We start from the raw sequence: 13,453 nt of genomic DNA on the forward strand, positions 1-13,453 counted from the left end.
CGCCGGGCGCGCCCCGCGCCGGCTTCTATTTTATTTTATTTACTTAGAAAGTGAGCAAACAAGTGACCAGGTCTAGGCCTTGAACCACAGTTGACCATGTGGGAGACCAGCACCTTAACTACCACACTACCTGCTGCCCCCTTAAAACATATTGATTAAAATGTAAGAAGTGGGGACCAGCAGTTAGCATAATGGCTATGTTGCTGGACTCCCACGTAGTCGACCACGGTTCGAGTCCTGGACCCAGTGGCTTAAACTCATGCCAGGCGCATGTGCGTGCGTGCCGAAGATCCCGAGAGGAGGATGGAGGAGAAGGGATTGTGGCGTGGCCATGGGGGGTGATTTCTTGCTTTCTGTCTCTCTGTCTCTCTCTGTCTGGCAAGCGCACCTGCCCTATAGCAAGAACCTCTCCAAAAAAAAAAAAAAAAATGTAAGAAGTGTAATTTTCCTATCTAACCTATAGGAACAAAGATAAACTGGAAATGTATAACAATGTATTTTTCATGTTTCCTTGGATTTGTTTCTATATTCAGATCTTTCAATGTAATAGAAGTACATAACAAGTTCAATCTATTTTCTGAAAATAAAACATTAAATCTTTCTGAAGAGAATTTATGTAAGGTAATATATTGAGGCACATATGTTGGTTTCGTTCTGGTAGACATGGACTTTTTTGCTAGAATTCATGTTAAATACTTGCCTTATTGATATCCTGTAAGTACTGTATGGACTTAACATGTAATCTCTCCTTGAACCCACAGAACCTGAAATAGATGATTATCAGCAGCCTAAGTGTGATATAGACAAATCTATGCAACCAGAACCATTTTTTCATAAAGTGGTTCATTCTGAACACTTGAATTTAGTTCCTCAGCTTCAGTCAATTCATTGTTCACCAGAAGACTCCTTTCTACTTCGATCTCGCTCTGATTCACCCCCAAGAAATATAAACAAGAATTCCTTGCTGATTGGACTTTCAACTGGTCTGTTTGATGCCAACAACCCAAAGGTAAGTATTGTTCTCAAATGGAAAGTGTTAACCATCTAACATTTGTTATTGAATTCTCATTTCTTTTTTTGCAAACCATAAAGCTGAATTTTAATCACTTAAAAATACAAACACACACACCCGTACACACACACACACACACACACACCCCGAAACAAATAAAAACAATGAAGAAATTTCTTCTGAGATCCTGAAAAGTAATTGCCACATTAAAAGTACAACTAGGGTAAAGACTATTTCATTTGTTCTCTGTTCAGAATTCCTTTTATAAGATCTACTTGTATTTGAGCAAAAGATCCTTCTTACACTCTTTTTTGGTTTTCTTTTGCTTTGCTTTGTTTTGTTTTGGAGAGGTTTTCGCTATAGGGCATGTGCGCTCGCCAGACAGACAGAGAGAGACATAGAGACAGAAAGCAAGAAATCACCCCCAGGTGGGATGGTCACGCCGCAATCCCTTCTCCTCCATTCTCCTCTTGGGATCTTGGGCATGCACGCACACAAGCCCAGCGTGAGTTTTAAGCCACCGGGTCCAGGACACGAACCGTGGTCGACTATATGGGAGTCCAGCGACATAGCCATTACACTAACTGCTGGTTCCCCTTCTTACACCCTTGTACACTCTTTTTTTTCCACTTCCCAATCTGACTTCCATTGTCAAAATGAGGCTAAGCTTAAGCAGTATGTCTTAAATGGACAGAAGTGCCATATTGCCTAATACGCTTATAGAAAGATTAATAGATGTTCATATGTGTTTTCTGGTAAAAATTTTTTAGACCTCTTCATCTCACTTTCTATTTTCAAATATGTTTAACTATGTTTTTATTATAAAATTGGAGGTGCCACCAGGTTGCATAGTGGTTAAGGTGCTGGACTTCCACATGGCCAACTGTGGTTCAAGTTCTGGACCTAGCAGTTTGAAAATCACACTAGTAGCATGTGCTAAGAGGAGAAGAGATTCCAGGGTGGTTTCTCCCTCCCCTTCTACTGTTTTTGTCTCTGGTAAGCGCACATCCCCTATGGCAAAAACCTTAAAAAAAAAAAAAAAAAAAAAAAAAGGCTATAATGGAAAATTTTGAAATAGATATAAAAATTTAAAATTTTATGTCATTTTGTTATATACTTTTGTTTTTGTAATATGTAACTTTTTTGGAGAGGTTTTTTGCTATAGGGCACGTGCACTTGCCAGAGAGACAGAGAGCGAGAAATTACCCCCCAGGGAGATTGGCCATGCTGCAATCCCTTCTCTTCCATTTTCCTCTTGGGATCTTGGGCACACACACACGCGCCCAGCGTGAGTTTAAGCCACCGAGTCCGGGACTCGAACCACAGTTGACTACATGGGAGTCCAACAACGTAGCCATTACACCATCTGCTAGTCCCTGTAATATGTAACTTTTTACCGAAATAGAAATTTTGTATACTTTTTGTGTTCTCCTATATTTAAAATATATCCTAATAGTATTGAAAGTATTATAGTTTTTATTTCAAAAAATAGCACCTTGTCATATTGTCAAATAGTCTCTTATGTCATCCTTAATAACCACTTATTCTATTGGGCTGTGAAATCATATTTTTTTTTAAACAAATCTTGTTTCTATAGTTGAGTTTTCAGGTTTCAATTTTTTTTTTCATTAGCGAGAGAGAATACAAGAAGAGGAGAAGAGGAGAGAGAGGTACTGAAAGGCTTTCACCACTTCATTAGCCCTCTAGCCTGTTTAGTTTGGTCTAGGAACCAAACCCATAGCTGGACCAAGTTTCAATTTTTCTAATTGTAACCACTAGCACCCTCTATCTCTGTACATATCCACAAATATTTCCATAAGGTAAATTTCCAGAAGTGGAGTTCAAAAAAGTATATTGTATATTGCCTGATTTTTCTTTAAAGAACTCTTCATAGTGTTGTCAATAGTGTGTGAAAAGGAACTAGCAGTTGGCATAATGGCTATGTAGCTGAACTCCCATGTAGTCAACTGCGGTTTCTTATCCCGGACCCAGTGGCAAATTCACGCTGGGCTTGTGTGCATGTGTGCCCGAGATCCCAAGAGGAGAATGGAGGAGAAGGGATTGTGGCAGGGCCATCCCCCAGGGGTAGGGGGAGGGGGTTTTGTTTGGGTCCAGCAGGTGGCATGGTGGTTCAGGTGACTGGACTCCCACATAGCTGACCAAGGTTCTAGTCCTGGACATGGAAGCTTATTTTCTCACTTTACTTCTCTCTCTCTCTCTCTCTCTCTCTCTCTCTCTCATTCTGGTCAACTTCAAAAAATAAAAATATAATGATATGAATAAAATTAAATAAACTACTTCTTTAAAAAAAATGCACATTAAAAAATTTTTAAAAAAATAGCATGTGAAAGAGCATCCATTTTTCCATACCCTAAAAAGCTCTCATTATAATCATTTACTTAAAAATTAACTTATTTCAGGACCAGCAGGTGGCGTGGTGGTTAAGGTGCTGGACATTCCCACATGGCCGACCAGAGTTCAAGTCCTGAATCTGGTGGCTTGCTTTCTCACTTCTTCTCTCACTCTCACCCTCTGTCTCTCTCTGGTCCAATTAAAAAAAATAAATGAATGAATAAATAAAATAAAATAATTATAAAAAAGTTTTAAAAAATTAACTTATTTCATCAATTAATACTGGTATTAGTTTATTTAAATATGTATTTCCGTGTTTGCCAGTGAGACTGGATTTTTTTTTCATTTATTTGTTCCTATTTATAAATGAATTACCTGAATTTGTTTAGTTATTGACTGTTTCTAAAATATGTCATTTATATTTTTAGTTTAATTTTCCAGTTGATATGCTTTTATTTTCTGGAGTATTTTCTTTGCTTATCTTCAATTTAGAGACTGTTAAATTCCATCACTTATCTAATAATAGTCAGACTTTCAAAGATGTACACTATCAAAGCAATCCATGACCTTCCGTGTTAAAGACAAAGGCCTATTATGGAACAGAAAAAGTCTGTCATATAATTTATATACTCTCTTCTGTAGTAAAGGCACCTAGCTATCTTTAGCCCATAGTTATTTAATATCTTACTGTTGTCTAGGAAGTTAATAATATTTGCATAATACATTTGATTATTTGATTTCCTTTCATGTCTTTATTTCAGCCTTATTCATTCTTTAGATAAACTTATTCCACAAGTAAGCACAGCAAATTGGAAGTAGCTATGCAGATTTCATGTAGAGGACTGTGATAGAAGAGGCAAGAAAATACATTAGAAAATCAAAGTAACCTGTAGCCTTTAATGGTCTTAAATGACAAGGACAGAATCCAACCCTACCTATCCTACAAGTTTATTTTTCTTTTTTTTAAGATTAATTTGATTTATTATTATTATTATTATTTTAATTTGCTATAGAGTGCATGTGCTCACCAGACAGAGACAGAGAGAGAGAGGGAAAGCAAGAAAGCAAGTCCCAAGTCCAGCACTCGAACCACAGTTGGCTATGTGAGAGTCCAGCACCCCAACCACCACATCACCACATCACCCCCTCCTATAAATCTGAGAGTGTGAAAATTCATCACTCAACCAAAATAGTAAGTAATCAGTGTTCATGGTGGTGACCCTGAAATATGAAGTAAAGGTAAAAATTAGAAGTATCCCCGTGGATGGCCATGCTGCAATCCCTTCTCATCCATTCTCCTCCTGGGATTTTGGCAATGGAAGCACACACACTCTGCATGAGTTTTAAGCCACTGAGTCCCGGACTCAAACCACAGTCGACCATGTGGTAGTCCAGTGATGTAACTGCTATGCCATCTGATGGCCACTGTAGTCTTATTTTTTCATAATATCACCTTAAAAAAAAAACCTTTGTAGTTTTCTATTTATTTATTTTTAAATTGATGATAGAGCATGTGCATGAGAGAGAGGAAGAAGTGAACTTCACAGGAGCACATCAGTCATGCTGAGATCCCCTTCCTCCAGTCCTTCAGCCTTCCAGGAGCCTAGACACATGTGCCTGCCAGTTTAAAGGCCAGTTAGGCAAGAGGTCAAACAGTGGTCTGTAGTCTGGTATACTATTAACTGCACCAAAGAAATTGAGCCCAGAAACCTTTTCATTTATGAACAAAGATTAAGCATATTCAAGAATATATATATATGTGTGTGCATGAGGGGAGGTATTTCACACAGCGTCTCACTGTGCTGCAATCCTCCTGCCTCCATCTCCCAAGTAGCTGGGATTACAGGTGTGTATTTCTGTATCCAGCTTTTCAGGGTGGGCTGGGAATCAAATTTAGACTTTTCATGTGGGCTCAGCCTGTTAAGCAGTAGAATCCAGCACATGCTACTTTGGCTGGGTTCAGAATATACTTTAAGGGACCAGCAGGTGGTGAAGTAGTTAAAGCACTGGAGTCCCACATGGCCAACCATGGTATGAGTCCTGGACCCGGCGGCTTGAAAATCAGGCTGGGCATATGTGCATGCATGCCCAGAATCCCGAGGGGAGAATGAAGAAGGGGCTATAGAGTGGCCATTCCCACTGGGGATTTCCCACTTTCCCTGTTTCTCTCTGTCTCTCTCTAGTAAGTGCATGCAACCTATGGCAAAAATTTATATATATATATATACACACACACACACACACACACATTTATATATACATATAAAGTATATATGTGTATACATATATATATACTTTAAATAAAATCACTGATGGCCAGCAGGTGGTATGGAAGTTGGGGTAGCTGAATTCCACATGGCTAACTTTGCAGTTTGAGTTCTAGACTTGGTGGCTTGAAAATCATGCCAAGATTCTGAGAGAATGGAGAAGGGATTGTAGTGTGGCCCTCCCTCCAAGGGGTACTTTCTCATTTTCCCTCTCTATTTTTGTCTCTCCCCAGTGAGCTCTTGTGCCCTATGGCAAGACTCTTAAAAAAAAAAAAAAAGAAAAGAAAAGAAAAAAAATCACTGTAATAAACTAATAACTCCTGTGTCAAAGTTTCTTTTCTCTATGAAAACAGCAAGTACAATAACTATAATTTTCCAACATTATGACCATGAAGATGATACCTGAATAGTAAGGCATATACCAACTCTCCTGAAAGAAAAGTCAAGGGAGGTGAGAGGGAAAAGGGTGCAGGAAATTTGATAACACATTGGTGAGTGATAATACTGACAAGAGCAGTTTTAGTGGCAAAGTGGGCTGAAAGTTGTAGTGAAATGTTTTAGGAAGTGAATGGAAGTGGAGATTTAAAGAGACCATAATATTTTCAAGATGTTTGGATGTAAAAGGGAGAAGAAGCACGGAATGGTAGCCAGAGAAGAACATGTGCTCACAGGAGCTTGCTATCTGTGATGAGAACACCTTTGCTGAGGAAATGACCCACTCTAGAGGAAGAAGATAAAGGTTAGAGTAGCGAAAGCAAAACAGTCAATTCCTTGGGAAGGAAGGAGGGGTTGGGATCTAGAATATGGGATTAGAATTTCTTTTAACAAGAAAAGGACACAAATAATGTAACTTAATATTTTTAAAGCATTTGACATATTTTGACAAAAATCTTTGTAAGAGGTTAAATTATTGGTAAACAGTAATGGGGGTTTCTTACTTTCCCTCTCTCTATCTTTCTCTCTCTCTCTCTCTCTCTTTCTCTCTCTCGCAAGCACATGTGACCTAAGACAAAAACTTCTTAAAAATATATATATATACAAAGGGACTTCAAAAATTCATGGAAAAGTGGGGTTAAATTATGAGGGATTTATTGGTGCCAAAAATGTTGAATACCATGCATAGTTTTTTTATAACATATATTTTATATGAATTTTTTAAGACACTCCTCATATTTGGACTAAAATGTTTATACATAGAAATCTATTTACCTGTGATACTTAATGTGAGGATTATTAATCAGTACGCAAAATGTTTGTCTGAAATAAGATGGATGCATTTCTGTCCTCCGCTTGCTTTGATGGGTAACAGAAGAAATTCTCTAGGAACCTTTTTTCTGTTTACCTGAGAATACTGTTGCAAATGTGGCCTACTATATTTGTCTCTTTCAGGTTTTTACAGTGGTGTAAGTGAATCATTATCATTAATTCAACCAGTATTTATCAAGCTCTGCTATCTGCTAGGTGGTAGGTTTACAATAATGAAAAGCCTTAAAAGGGAACACATAAGTGGAAAACTTGTAATGTATTATCATAATTCCTGTAAAGGAAAGATAAACTTGGGATAATAGGACCAGTAAAGAATAAGTGCTTATGTCTGTCTTAGAACAAAGAAAAGGTTGATTCCTGAAGGGAGACAGTTACATGGACAGGCATAGGGACCATTTAAAGCAGAAGACATAGACAACGGAACATGGAACAGCATGGTGCACTTGAGGAAATGGAGCTAGTTCTTTATAACTGAAGTGTGAAGAAGGTAGGATTCCAGTCGTTCTTGTTCTTACACAATAGTTTCTGAATTTATAGGATATTTTACTCCTTTTAAGAGAGTCTCTTTTTTCCCCAAAATAAAAGAATACATTGTCTCAGGAGATGAAAGTGGAGCCATTCCTGTTCCTCAAATCCTTCCTTGTCCTCGTGCCCCTACTCCCAGCCTCCACTCACAAGTGGCTTCTTTGGCACATTTTTAAGCACATCTTCCAGAATAAGCTTTGGATCTGACACTAAGGCATTCTTTAATGTACGTTAAATGATTGTCTTTGCAAAAGCCAAATTGTAATGGTAGTAAACTGAATTATATGTTTAAGCAACCATACAGATAGTAATTATGGTTTCGTTGATCACTGTAAGCCTAGCAATCACAGAAATGCTTTGATTGCCACCACCCATCCAAGGGGCTCCAAGTGATGATGACCTGGGACAAGCAGAGTTGCCAGAAGGCTGCTCTTCTTTTTCTACTGCTTACTTCTTTATAACCGTGCTTCAGACTAGGAAGGTTGCAAATTATGTGCACATATATAAATTATACTCCAAGAATGTACACTATATAGACCAGCCAGCCATTATATATATTTAACCATTATATGTAGTCGTTAATGTTGAATATAAGACTTACCTATGTAGCGGTCCGAGTGCAAAGAACAGTGTAAACTACACTGTATTTCTCAGAGGGGAGAAAATGTAAGTTGTTCAGGGAAATAAAAGCTATTCTTGGCTCTTCTCTCTGACAATTTCTCTTCAAGGATTTTACACAAAGACCAGTGAATTCTGTAATAGGTGATGACGTAAATACCATTTCTATTGTAAATATAGTAGCAGATTTGATAAGGTAGTATAAGACTGGCTTGATAGAAATGAGAGGATAAATAGAAATCACTAAAAGTCAATTTGTAAAAAATCAAAATAAAGTAGTCTGTGGCCCGGCCACTGTAGCAGAGTGACATCGCCATCATCCTGCAGTGTTGGAAGCTCTGTGACAACCACAGTTTGAATCTGGGGTTGGCCTGAAAATCATGCACGGCACACATCAGAGGCAATCAGGATCCTGAGGAGCTGGAGGGCTGGGCAGAGGAGAGCATGACAAGATCCTGTTGGGATGCTTTCTTTCTCCCTCCCTCCTTCTCTCTCCCTTTAGCTCTCTCTCTCTCCCTCTCTACCCCCACATGCACTTTCTATCAAAATAAATAGATAAAATAAAATAGTCTAAAGCTGAGATTTTCTCATGATCTTGTGTACATACAGACAGGTCTAGGTTACCAAATGCATAAGCTGCTTATCTTTCCAATAGTCACGTTTTAGAGTGTGGCTTTGATAAGTTACTCGGTGGACAGCACTGCAGAGGCACTCCATGCAGTGCTCTCTTATTAGTTAATAAGAGGTTCAAATAACTTAGAAATCAAGGGAGATGATAAGGTTGGCAGCATAGTAGAAAATAACTGTAATTGAACTACGACTCTAGATGGAATAGGTGACCAGCCACTCTTGTCAAAGGTAGATTACAAAGTAATTTTCAGTCAAAACTAGAACTTCATGAAAGCTTTTTAGATTAATGATCAGTTTGTTTTGAATCATAGAATACTAATTATAGAAGTTTAATTTGGGTACTATCCAGAGTGTTGATCTAAACTGTAGATTTCAACACCCCACAACCAAGGGTGTCTGTTTTTAAAGAACTGGAACAAAGTTCAGGCATATACATTTTTTTTTCAGGCATATACATTTTTGACATGTACTTTAACTGATTCTGATGCTGGTGGCCCACAGTTTCCACTTGAGAAACACTCCCACAGAGCACAGTTGACCTAATCGGGACCTGGAAAGTGTTTAAAGCATGTCACACACCCCTTGGCTAGTAAGAATAATAATAATGTTCCCAAGATATATCTAGTTTTCAGTGTTACGCCTTTCTGATTAAGTACCATTATGAACATTTTGTCAAGTACATTCATGAATATTAAACAAGTTAATTTCCTATCTAAGGCTATTGGATAAGAACTCGTTAAATTTTAGAATTTAGATTACTAATATGATTTTTTACTTCTGGCATTAAATAGAAGTACCAAATTTCTGTTATGTCCATACCTAGTATGTGAAAATATGATCATGTCATTAGAGTGATACAGAGTCCTTTACTATCTTTTGTAACTAGAGGAGATATTATGACTCTAGCTCTAGATAACTTTATCAGGCATTTAATGTGCTAGATATTGTTCTAGCTGCTTTGCAAATAATAATTTAATTCTCACAGCTACCCTATAGATAAACACTATTACATCCCCATTTTATAGATGAGAAAATTGAGATGCAGAAAAGCTCTTTGAAGCATCTTGCCCAAGGTCACATAGCAGGTCACAGTTATAGAAGGGACATATTAGTAACATGAAGTGAGTACTGGACCAATCCAGTTTTTTTTTTTTTTTTTTCCTTCAGAGAGAGATTTTTGCTATAGGGCATGTGTGCGTGCCAGAGAGAAAGCAAGAAATCACCCACCAGGGGAATGGGCACACTATGGTCCCTTCTCCCCTCAGGATTTTAGGCGCACACACACATACACATACACACACACAGATATGTTTGGCATAAGTTTTAAACTTCTGGGTCTGGGACTCAACCCATGATCAACTATGTGGAAGTCCAGCGACATAGCCATTATGCCATCTGCTGGTCCCCAGATTAAGTTTCTTTACACAGAGGCAAAAACTGTTTAAAGGTCTCTACAAATTATATGTTCTTTTTTGTTTTTTTGTTTTGTTTTGTTTTGTTTTGTTTTGGTTTTTTTTTATAGCGCAAGTTTGCTCACTAGAGACAGAGAGAAGGAAAGTGAAAAATCACCCCCCAGGAGGCCATACCCCCGTACCCCATTCTCTTCTCCTACATTCTCCTCTGGAGTATACACACACACCTGAGTTATTTTCAAGTCCCAGGATCTGAGATTCAAACCATGGTTGGCCATGTAGGAGTCCAGTGCCTTAACCACCATGCCACCAGCTGGCCCCATATGTTCTTACTCTTCATCACATATTTCTTAAGAAAATAACTTCTTGTTGTGCTACCTTATAGTAAAACTTTCCCTGAAAACCTTGGAATTTGTTATAAAGGAACGTGGCCCTGGCTGCTTTGAACTCATGATCCTTCTTCCTTAGTCCAAGAATAGCTAGTACTATAGGCATCTGCCAGCGAGCCCAGCAAGGGAATTGCCTTATTTTTTTTTAAAGATTTTTTTTTTTCCAGAGGTTGAAGGGGAGAGACAGTGAGGAATCATTCACCCAGTGGGATGGCCATGCTGCAATCCCTTCTCCTTCATTCTTCTCCTAGGATTTTGGACACACACAAACACACACGCCTGGCATGACTTTCAAGCTGCCCGGTGAAATACTCAAACTGCTTTAACCATCACAGCACCTGCTGGCCCTGCCCTTTTTTTTTTTTTTTTTCAATTGTCAAGAGTGCTTGTGAGAGAGTCCCCTCTCCCCATGGGACATGGTCATGTCACAATTGCTCCTCCAATTCTCCATCCTATCAAAGCCAGGATTCACACTGTGTGATCTCCCTTAAGCCCTGGGCTGTGGGGCTTGCCCAAGAGTTTTTCTTTTTAATGTCACAAACTAAACTAACACCATATACCTATATGGGTTAATTAGGGTAAATAGATTGGCAAAGTTCATAGCCCACAGATCAGAACAGTCTTTTAAAAGTTGAGGTCCTTATATTTGCTCATTTAGTCAACTCCATTGAAAAGACATTCAGTAGCAGCACAGAGATGTGCCCCACAATGATATTTTGGTCTGTGATGGACTGCGTATACAACCGTATCCCATGACATCCAAATGAAACCAAAACATTCCTTTTGTCCAGTGAAGTCACTGTGTGTGTGATGCTGTTGTACACAAACTTACTGAGCTGTATGTCGTGGAAAAGTATACGTTATTCCAGAGTCAGCTTGGTGGCACAAGTAACACTCTGCTCAACCAGAGTATCTGTATTGAAGATCCATTATGGTTCGGTTCCCCAGTCAACCTGTACAGGCCAGGCATGCACATCCATGATCCTGGCCAGCTGAGGGGACAGGAGAGATAAAGGCATGGGACCCTGTCCAGGATGCTTCTCTCTCTCGCTTTCTCTTCCCCTTCTTCCCTCTCACTCTTTCTCTCTTCCCTTGCCTTCTGAAAACAATAAATAAAAAGATATACTAAAAGAAAGTATTGTTATCATAGGAGATGACAGCTCCATGCACATTCAGGATTTGAACCACATAATTGACCATGTGAGATCCAACCACCTTAACCTTTATGCCATCAGCATATGTTCATTCTCTATCTTGTGTGGTTCTCTTTGTTTTTGAGAAAAATATTAGGTCATTAGGAAAATCATGACATGTTTTTCTATGCAAAAATGTGTCATGACTTTCCTAATGACCCAATAGAACAAACAACAACAGCTAAAGGAAACTTACATTAAAAAGAAAAGTTTTAAGGTTTCTTAAAGCATTGTTTTCCTGCCTTATTTTTTAACAGTACCAAATGCTAGCTGCATAAATTATTATGGTACAAAGAATTTAGGGAAAACAACTGTAAATGAAGTAAATCTCAGGAGCCCCTTATAGGTAAGTTTCTACTTTCAGGAGAATTCTTTTCTATGGATACCAAAATTATAGAATATTGTTTAAATGACATGAGAAAAATGACATCACTAAAAGGAGTCTTACATAAAAATGTTTTGACTGAAGACAAATATGTTATTTAAAACAATAATCTATGAAGGAGGACTGTGAACATAAAAGGTATCCAACTGATAGCTGTCACATTCATGGGTAGGTGAAAACCTATTCTAAAAGGCAAATTGTCCATTTATATGACCATTCGAAATTTCTTTCTATCTCTATTATTTTATGTTAAGTTTTGAAAGTTATTTTAAAGTTATTTGAAAAGGAATAAACCAGAACTTAGATGATCTTACCAGGACTAGCCAAAAATTTATCTCGGCCTAGAATTATTGCATTATTTTGTACAGTCCCTTGAAATTTAGGTATGTGATGCAAATGTGCTGTTTGTTTTTATTGATTAGCAGTTTCCTGAGGAAACTTAAAGGGTATCTATTTTACAAACTGCTGGTTTATAATATACATGGTTCAAACTATTAAAATAATAAATAAGTCAAATATAATTTCTGCCGACAGTAGGAAATTCAACAAAAGAAAGTTTCACTATCATTATTAATGCTTAAACAAGCAGTATATCTTTACCAACTTGTAGTTTATAACCACTTTTTCTCTTGAGTGCTATAATATGTAAATTATATTTAAGTAATGGAAATCTATCCTTTTTTAGTCTCAAAAAACAGGTTGTACCAATAAAATTGGCCAAGTATATAAATTTTCATTAATATGCTAAACATTGTATTTTCCTCACAGTCTCCCATCTGGTGTAGGGTTCTTATCAAGGCCTTAATACTCATGTTTCAAATCTCATGGATACCTTCAGAGCTAACACAGTCCAGAGACATATGTATGTAGTTATTTGTTTCATACCCCTGTATCTCCATCACATTCTAATTGTTGAAAGGTTGGTGGAAAAAGGCTACTCTTATTTCTGGTTTTATCAAACACAAATTCAGATTTTCAACACTTCAATTGTGCCTTGTTTTTTTCTCAACTTACTTGGCTGAGTTCCTTCTCATTGCTGTTATAAATTATTCTGAGCATTGACATCAAAGTGCTTGTCCGTCCAGCCTTCCATTTGACTAGGAAAAGCTCCACTCACAGTCCGTGCTCAGGGAAGCAGTGTTAACTTTCTCTTTACACAGATTGGAGGCCCCCAAAGTGACCAGTGATGGCTAGTGAACAACTCCTGTGATTAAATGATACAAAGGACCACTAATTATGTGTGATGGTGCTTAGCCAGGCTTCAGACTTACTTCAGCACTTGGGCAGGACTAGCTGGGGAGAGGTGACAGAGGAAGGTGGGAGGGAAACAGCAGAAATACCATGGAAGAGGGATAATATGGGCCACATGGGAGAAGGAAAGAATGAGCAATTTCTAGCACTACC

General features: G+C 38.1%; 1 protein-coding gene across 1 annotated transcript in view; it reads left to right on the forward strand.

The window, feature by feature from the left end:
- NEK1 (NIMA related kinase 1) overlaps positions 1 to 13,453 on the forward strand; it is a gene marked incomplete at its 5' end in the record, with an annotated part of 134,120 nt that overhangs the window by 94,726 nt on the left and 25,941 nt on the right. Inside the window, 1 exon segment of the mRNA XM_006161452.2 lies at positions 762 to 1,009. Within this exon segment, the coding sequence (XP_006161514.2) occupies positions 762 to 1,009 (248 nt within the window).

This window comes from Tupaia chinensis, unplaced genomic scaffold (genome assembly GCF_000334495.1).
Source record: "Tupaia chinensis unplaced genomic scaffold, TupChi_1.0 Scaffold138601_1, whole genome shotgun sequence".
NCBI classification, from domain to species: domain Eukaryota; kingdom Metazoa; phylum Chordata; class Mammalia; order Scandentia; family Tupaiidae; genus Tupaia; species Tupaia belangeri.